The 8,925-nt window shown below is 37.9% G+C and overlaps 1 protein-coding gene across 4 annotated transcripts in view; it reads left to right on the top strand.

Moving 5' to 3' along the window:
* Positions 1 to 6,479, top strand: part of LOC115998386 (protein FAM91A1-like) — an 8,058-nt gene extending 1,579 nt beyond the window's left edge. Inside the window, exons 2-8 of one of the 4 annotated variants that reach the window (XM_031237957.1) lie at positions 3,901 to 4,001; positions 4,550 to 4,703; positions 5,305 to 5,365; positions 5,462 to 5,516; positions 5,637 to 5,776; positions 5,880 to 5,966; positions 6,130 to 6,479. In XM_031237957.1, coding sequence (XP_031093817.1) covers positions 3,999 to 4,001; positions 4,550 to 4,703; positions 5,305 to 5,365; positions 5,462 to 5,516; positions 5,637 to 5,774 — 411 coding nt within the window. In that variant the 5' untranslated portion in view covers positions 3,901 to 3,998 and the 3' untranslated portion in view covers positions 5,775 to 5,776; positions 5,880 to 5,966; positions 6,130 to 6,479. Of the gene's footprint in view, positions 1 to 73; positions 4,412 to 4,549; positions 4,704 to 5,304; positions 5,366 to 5,461; positions 5,517 to 5,636; positions 5,777 to 5,879; positions 5,967 to 6,105 lie in introns of those variants that run through there. The other 3 variants (XM_031237956.1, XR_004093886.1, XM_031237958.1) reach the window with 3 other exon arrangements.
* Positions 6,480 to 8,925: the final 2,446 nt, after the last annotated feature.

Genomic DNA, 8,925 nt, shown 5'->3' with positions numbered 1-8,925 from the left:
CCCCCCCCCCCCCCCCGCAAGCTGGAGTGTACATATTATGTAAACCCAGCTTGGAAATGAAGTTATGTAGAGTAGTTGGAGCATGAGGCTTGGTGAACACATCAGCTAACTGGTTTGAAGTATCAACATGCAGTAGCTTTAGCACTTGTTGTTGCAGCTTCTCCCTGACGAGGTGACAGTCGATTTCGATGTGCTTCGTCCTCTCATGAAAGACGGGATTCTCAGCAATAGCAATAGCTGATTTGCTGTCACAATACAATACAGCTGGAGAGTCCACAATTATCCCTAAATCTTGCAGTAAGTAGATTAGCCATTGCAATTCACAAGCTGTTGCAGCAAGGGCCATATACTCAGCCTCAGAGGAACTCCTAGAGATGGTAACCTGCTTCTTTGATTTCCAAGAAACAAAGGTGGTGTCAAGGAAAACACAAAAGCCTGTGATAGACCTCCTGGTATCTGGGCATGCAACCCAGTTAGAATCAGTGAATCCTTTGAGTTGTAAGGAAGAGGTTGCTGAGAAGAAGAGTCCCTGCCCCGGAGCTGCTTTGATATACCTCAATACCCTGTGAGCTGCTTGTAAATGTATATCAGTAGGGCAATCAAGAAACTGAGATAGTTGTTGAATAGCATAGCTAATGTCTGGCCTTGTGATGGTCAAATATAATAATTTCCCCACAAGCTTCCTGTACTGAGTAACATCTTCAAGCTTGTTGCCAATGTGTCTACTAAACTTAACAGATGTAACCATGGGTGTTTTTACTGGCTTACATTGTAAAAACCCTGTTTCTTCCAACAACTCCAAGTTTAGTTTTGTAGACCCATTTGCAGCCTATTGGCTCTTTGGCGGAGGGAATATCAGTGAGGATCCATGTATTGTTGGCCTGCAAAGCACTGATCTCAGCTTCCATGGCCTGCCTCCAACACTCCTCTTTGATGGCCTCATTGTAGCTCTTAGGTTCTCTAGCAGTCAGGGCATTCACAGCAAAGGCTTTGTACTCATGTGACAGATTATCATAGGATATAAATTTGGAGATATCATGTGGAGATGTGTTCTTGGCAGCAACACTCTGACAATTGTAATCATTAAGATAAGTAGGTGTAGATCTTACCCTGGCTGATATCCTAGGCTAGGGTATTAAAGGTTCTGTATCAGCAGGCACATCCACCTGACTTGGTGCCATAGGTTGAACTTCAGAGACCATGGGAATGTGCTCATCAATGTGTAAATGTGTCACACTCTCAGATGGCAGCACTAGATCAATAGGTTGAGCATCATGTGAATTCTGAAAAGGAAACTTATCTTCATAAAAGGAAACATCCCTGGATATCATAATCTCCTCTGTCTGTATGTCAAATAACTTGTATCCCTTCACACCATTAGCAAACCCCAAAAAAATGCATTTCCTAGCTCTTGGTGAAAACTTGTCTCTTTTACAGCTAGGGATAACAGCAAAAGTCAGGCAGCCAAATACTCTAAGATGTTGATACTTAGGCATCTTATCAAAAAGGATTTGATAAGGGATTTGATTGTTTAAAGTTGCTGATGGGAGTCTATTTATTATGTAGATTGCATGAAGGATGCAATCTCCCCAAAACTTCTCAGGCAGGCTGGCTTGGAACCTAAGAGCCCTTGCCACAGATAGAATGTGGCCATGCTTTCTCTCAACAATGCTATTTTGTTGGGGAGTGTATACACAAGAGGTTTGATGTATTATGCCTTTACTTTGATAGAATTCTTTCAATAGAAACTCATTTCCATTATCAGATCTTATACATTTTACATTTTTCCCAAATTGAGTGGTGACTTGCTCACAAAACCCCTGTATAAGCTGTTGACTTCATTTTTATTTTTCATGAGATAAACCCAAGTCTCTCTACTATGATCATCCACCAAGGTCAAGAAGTATTGATGACCATAGATGGTGGGAGTATGATATGGTCCCAAGACATCAGCATGTATAAGATCAAAACAACTGTTTGAAATTGAGAAGCTAGGCTAAAAAGGAAGCATTCTTTGTTTAGCTAGGTGACAACATTCACAAACAGTAGGCTTGTCATTACAAACTGTATTATCTAAAGTGTGAAGAAACTTTATTTTGCCTTCAGAGGCATGACCCAACCTAGCATGCCATACACTACAAACATTGACAGTAGGTTTACAATGAGTAAAAGTGGGAAAAACCAGTTGGTACAGCCCTTTCTTCAGCTCAGCCATACCAATCATCCTCCCATGGTGTTGATCCTGTATAACACACTGATTAGTATGAAATAGTATACTGCAGCCTGACCCCCTTATGAGTTCCCCTAGTGAGATCAAATTATAGTGGAACATGGGCACACATAACACATTCTGTAACACCAAATCAGTAGACAAATGCATAGTCCCAATATGTGACACTTGTGCCTGGTGTCCATTAGGTAAGTCTACATGTATTCCCTGCACTCTCTTGGAAACATGTAATAAATGCATACTACAAACAATATGGTGTGTAGCACCACTATCAAGAATCCACAAAGATTTTGAATCATTAGAGTTAGCTGCTTTACCTTCCATCTGAGCGTCAGAGATAAAGTTTGCTGCTATTGTGTTGGCATGAGGAGTGGTATCAAGGGGAGTATTGCTGACCCTCTCCTTCTGCATGAATTCCAAGAACCTCTTGTTGTCCTCATGAGTAGCAGGGGAATTATTTTCTAAACTGTCTGTCTCTTGCACAGAGGTCTGAATTTGATTAGCTGATGCCACATTTCTATTTCTTGGCTTCCAACCGGGGGGTTACCATGCTTTTTATAGCATCTTTCAATGGTATGCCCTGTATATCCACAATAACTGCATACAGGCCTTTGTTTTTGGTTGGGAAAGGATCTCCTACTGTTATTTTCTGACTTAGTAAAAAAGGCACTTGCCTCTGTAACATCTCCCAGACTATTAGATCCAACACTGATCTGTCTCTCTTGTTGTGAGATCATAGAAAAAGCTTCTCCAACATCAGGAAGGGGTTTCATCAACATGATTTGATTTTTGGCATGAACATAGCTTTCATTTAGGCCAATAAGAAAAGATGACAACATATCATTTTCAAAATGTGCCTTGACCATTTCAGATAGCTTATTTCCACACTCACAGCTTGGGGAGCATTTACAACCAGGGATCGGTCTTAAAACAAGCATTTCACCCCACAGCAGTTTCAGTTGTGTAAAATACTCGTTTATAAATGAGTTACCTTGCTTGGTTTGGTGAATCTGAGACTGGATTTCTCCAATGCGAAACACGTCTTGTTGACTGAATCGCTTCTTCAAGTCCTTCCACACACCTTCTGCAGTGTTGATCCATAGTACACTTTGTCCTATGGTAGGTGAAACAGCTCTGAGAATCCAGGATAGGACCATTGTGTTGCACTGGTCCCAATAGTAATATTTCTGATCAAGTTCGCTTGGAATCACCATTGTTCCATCTACAATTCTTAATTTGTTTTTGGATCTCAACGCCATTTCCATGGCTCTCGCCCAGGGATGGTAATTCGACCTCCCTTCTAGACGCACAGTCACGAGTTGCAGAGCTGGACTTTCATTGGGGTGAAGATGAAGGGGGTTTGTTCGATCAGCAGGATCAAAGGCTCCAGTTGGGACGGGAACGGGCCTCGGAATCGAATTGGAGGTGCCTATCTGATTTCCGGCTTCATCAACCTGCGGTGCGGACTGTCGAACCATATTAGCTGCCGGTGCACGCCACGCCATTGTTTCTCTGCTCTGATACCATGTGAAGAAAGAGAGAGGGAAGCTATGGCTAGAGGAATGAGGAAGAAGAATTAACAAATCTATTTTCACTGCTTCAATGTTTACAGTTTACAGACTTTTTCTGAGGTTAAACTCAAGCAATCCATGTTCTTTATGTGGTTGCAGTTGTTTCCATATCACCTTGAGGAGTATATATGTTTGCCGCGTGATGAGGGTGTCTCCTTTCAGATACTACTGAGATATGATATTTGAAGTCATGAAAAATGGTATCACTTCCTTGCTTGTAATTTTAAATGGTTTTACAAGTTCAGCAGTTTTGTAGTCATAATTCTATGTATAAGGTTTTCCAGGGTAGTGGTTACTCAAATCTCCTTCATTGGCTTTGGAGAGCAATCTGCAACCTAAGGTGTGAAAAATAGCACTTTAGCGCTGCTCAGTCCCATAGTTGTTGCTCTCTTTCTCTCTCTTTTTATTTTTATTTTTATTTTTGAGATCAACTCAACTCAATTAAGCCTATTCCCAATCCAGATAGGTTGGCTTTATTTCCTATGATGATATCATAGAAAAACCATTAGCACCTACAAACTGCATTGCATATAAAGTTTCTCAAACAACCCCTTCATTCAAGTTAATTGTACAAAAAGGTTCATTCAACTTTACTTTGGAAGAATTTAAGGTTAGGTGCTATGTATTGGATTCTTCTACAAATCTAGAAAAAGTTTCTTAACATTCATGAGTAAATAGTTGGGTAATAATACTTCATTTTTCTGTTGTTTTGATTTGGAATGTGGTTTCTTTTTCATTTTTTTTAAAGAAACTGACAGAAGAAGAAATGGCAACAATTGATAAAATATGTAAGGAGGAAGTGAATTCCTTCATTCTTTTTGACCCTGAAGTGATAAAGGGACTTTATCGACGGGGACTGGTCTATTTTGATGTTCCTGTCTATCCCGATGATCGTTTTAAAGGTAATTTGTATTCTTCAGATTAGTGACTTAGCGTCTGGTGATATTATCTCTTGTATTATCTGATTCACCATTTCCTCCTTAGAAAAAATTGAGGTTTTGATGACTTGACAAGAAACATTCATGCCTTGTGTGGCCTCTTGTCTAAACCAGCAGTATCAATTTAATTATCATTTAATGGATATTGGGCTACTGGCCACTATATATTGCTTCCTATCAAACTTCATTGCCAATCAAATTTAGAAACACATGTATCTCTTGCAAAAAGAGTTGATTAATCTTCATGGACCGTTCTTATTTGTATGTTAGAAAAGCTTTTATAACTTGCTTATAGCAAGCTTAAGTGCTTGAGGCTTTTTAAAGGGTTCTTAACAGAAAATGACTTTTTAAGTTCTGTTCTCAAAATTGTTTCAAACAAAAAGCTAGCATGCAACTCACTCTTTGGTTTATTCTATTAAAAGTGGGACTTATAATAATTACACTCTGATAAGAGTGAAAGTTTCTATCTGAATTGGTTGTTTCATGTTTTTTTTGTTAAATCCTTGTAATCACAAATTAAAGTAACTATTTAAAGTTTGGAATGTTCTTAAACAATGTGTTTCAGTTTCCAGGCTTGAAGGATTTGTTTCAAATAGGGAGCAACCCTATGAAGATCCTATTGAAGAGTAAGCTCTTGTACTTAGCATAGTATGTAGTTCTTTTATTTATGTGTTTTGTCACTAGAGAAAGATAATTTTGATGTTGGCTACTTTCTGCTTCAGGTTGCTCTATGCTGAATTGGAATTCCAAAGGAGGCCAAATCCACGAGACCATATGGTAAGATTTGATTGACCACCAATGCGCTCTTTTATCAATTAGTCTCTTCATTGCCTGTCATGACTCATGAGTAACTCTGCTTCTGTGTGGTATACTGCATGGGAAATTTTTATTTTCAAGATAAACACTTGGGGTTGTCGATATTCAACAATAAATTTCTTTGCTCCTATGAGTCGCTATGCAAGTGCTGGTGGGGACCCGTTAATGCTTCTAGGGAGTTCAAAGAAATGGTCAAGGCTTTGCATGATGCGGGAATAGAGGTGTATTATTTGCTCTTGAATTTCTGTGGGATATAGCTTGTTCTCTGCAGTCAATGTGTATCCTGTGTTTTGTGATGCACTAACTTTTTTCTCAATTTTATAGGTCATCTTAGATGTTGTCTACAACCATACAAATGAAGCTGATGACAAGAATCCATACACAACATCATTTCGTGGCATTGACAACAAGGTGATGGCATAATCCAATGATATATCTAGGTTTTCATGGGATTAAATTACTGGTTCAGTTTTTCGTGCATATGTTTCTTTCAATTCGTTTAGGAGGCTTAGAGTTATAATGTTATCTTTTATGACATTTTTATGCACAGCATTTTTTGAAGATACTTTTATAGGTATTTGGAACACTTTCAGAGTTGCTTCAGACCATAGAGATAATCAATACTGTCCAGAAAGTTATTGCCGGTAAAGCACAGGATATGGTGAGGGTTAACTAGTCATTTCCAGAACTTGGACTTGCGCTTACTGTCAATCTCTGCAGGTAAAATCTCCTATATTTGTTTTCCTTTGTATTTGAAGTTGCTATCTTATGGAATACATTATTGAAGCAGCTCCAAGGAAGAAGGCAGCAGCAGCTTCTGCTTGAAGTTCTTTGAGGGTGAATCTATGAAGTTTAGATCAAGTTCTTTAGTTAGGCAATCTAATTAGACATGTCTGGTTTCCACTCGGATCACTTGTTGCAAATGCATTCAGATTTCAGGCCTTCTCTTTTTCCATTTGTGTCAAAAAGATGCATGGACTCTCTTGCAATCTCAGTTTTATCACAGCTACTTCTGGCATCCTCCTATAATTTAGTTGTGCCTGTGTGCTTCATATCTAGTTTTCGACATTGGCCATCGAAGTCTCTATATCATTAATTATTTAGTGGCTCTTTCATTGCACATGGTGATGTGATTTTTTTTTCTTGCTTTATTTTTTTGATAATTCTCAGCCAGTAACACTTGAACTTGGTGGAACACTAGTACAAAACTGTATAAGTATGCACTTTTGTTCATATTCAGTCCCCCCAACACCTCCACCCCCCTCGGGGCACAAAACCCTCTTCTGTCTTGAATACCCTTCATATTTTTTAGAAGAGTGTGGCTTGTTACAATGCAGGTTGAAACAGTTGATGATTATGATGAATATTGTCATTATGTTGCTGGGCTTGTTGGATTAGGCTTGTCAAAACTTTTTCATGCCTCTGGGACAGAGGACTTAGCTTTAGATTTTCTCTCGAATTATGCGGCTACAGGTCAGCAAATCTTATGCGTCCACTTCCTTGTGCTCTTTTATGTGTGAAGCTTTACATTTTATGCTTTATGAAATTAAAAGGTGATAATTTCTTACTCCTGAAATACTTTGCATGCTTTATTTCTTCCTTGAGCACCTTCCATTTTGCATTGCATTGCATATGTTGGCATACTCAGTAAAGAGTATCATAATGTGACTGATAGCAATAGTGCTATACTCTAGGGTGAGGAGGTTTGAGGAAGGAAGCCTAAATAAAAAATAATAATAATAATAATAATAATAATAAACAATATGTTCAAAAAACTAAATATAGTTGTTTATGGATGGGAAATACTATACCAGTTTAGTTGGATTGGGATATGTGAGTTGGAGTATTTCAATGAATGGCGGTAGGTATCATCCTGACAAAAATATAGTTGTTTATGGATGGGAAATACTATACCAATGTAGCATTGTAGCTAGTTAATCATCAATTGTGATAACATTATTATTGCCCTTTCTACAAACAACAGTCAAATTGTGATTCTGACATATGCAGTGTTTTGGGATTATAATTATATTTTCTTTTCTTTTAGAACTCAAATATATAAACTGTATTTGTTTCGAGCCTGTTGCAGAAGCAATAGGAGCAGCTTATGTTCTAGAACTAAAGAGTTCAATCTAGCAAATAGTGGCATATTATTAAAAGAATTAGGAAAAGTATGCAGAGAAAACAATAATCTTCAAATCAATTGGTAGTTGTTAGATTGTTAATTTGACTTGTTTATTACATATTCTGTTCATTTTATGTAGGGCAGAGGCATTCATGATCCAACTCAAACTCTGGAAGAGCTTTACTCATTATTATTGATAACCGGACATGTTTTAGCATAATAATTCTTTAAATATTTATTTCTTTGAATTTTTGTCGTTCGACTTATCTACGATTGCTCGATTCTTTCTTGCACCACGTATAGATTGACTATAGGTCGCCGGCGAAGAGTCAACACGTTAAGGCAAAGGCTCAGCTCTGATTATTTGCGGCGTTTCTTATACAACGTCTACCATTGGGGTGGGGCTATCTGTCTCCGGCCTAGAATCACTACGTTTAGTCTTCTTGGTACTTCTCTCTAGAAGATCTTGTTCTTCTGTCATCCACCAGAGATTCAATTTCTAAGAGCGTAGTCATTAGTCAGTTTGCTATATAAGTAACTTATAAATAGACTTTGAGCTTATTTAAGGCATATTAGCATATATGTGAAAAAAAAAATTAAAATATATATACAAAATATAAATAGACAATAATACAAAACTAATATATAGCTAACATAGGGCAGGGTTTGGTAATTCACATATATGTTTGGGGGTTATAATTTAAATATAAAAAATATATTAGTTATATAGGTATTGGATCATGTGAGAATAAGTTCTTAGGAGAAACTAATAACAAATCTCAGTCCTACATATGCAAAAATAGAACATACCATATCAGATTTTTTTAAAATAGAGTGGCATTTTCATAATTATCATCAACTTTACTATGCAAACTTCAATACAAAAATATGCACTTCTTTGAGTTTTTCAAGTTTGCACATTTAGTATTATCATTTTGCACGTTTAGTATTAAAATATTGCACTTACAACCAGTTTGGTTGCCGTGAGTGGTCGTGCACTCTAATACTTTAGAAGAGGTCGGGAGTTCGAACCTCCACTTGTATGGAAAAACCAATTTGATCAGCACTTTGCCTCTCAATTGGGTCGACTCGGTACGAACGGGGATTAGTTTGATATGGTATAAGTGCGAACATGGATTAGTCTGAGTATAGTACGAACTTAAAGTTATCTCCTATAGTTAGGACCTGATCATGACACCTCGTGGTATAACCAACCCCCCTCCCCCCCCCCCCCCCCCCCAAAAC

Source organism: Ipomoea triloba, chromosome 12 (assembly GCF_003576645.1).
Source record: "Ipomoea triloba cultivar NCNSP0323 chromosome 12, ASM357664v1".
NCBI lineage: Eukaryota > Viridiplantae > Streptophyta > Magnoliopsida > Solanales > Convolvulaceae > Ipomoea > Ipomoea triloba.
Note: the sequence above shows the minus strand (reverse complement) of the source record. Positions and strands in the feature narration are given on the sequence as shown.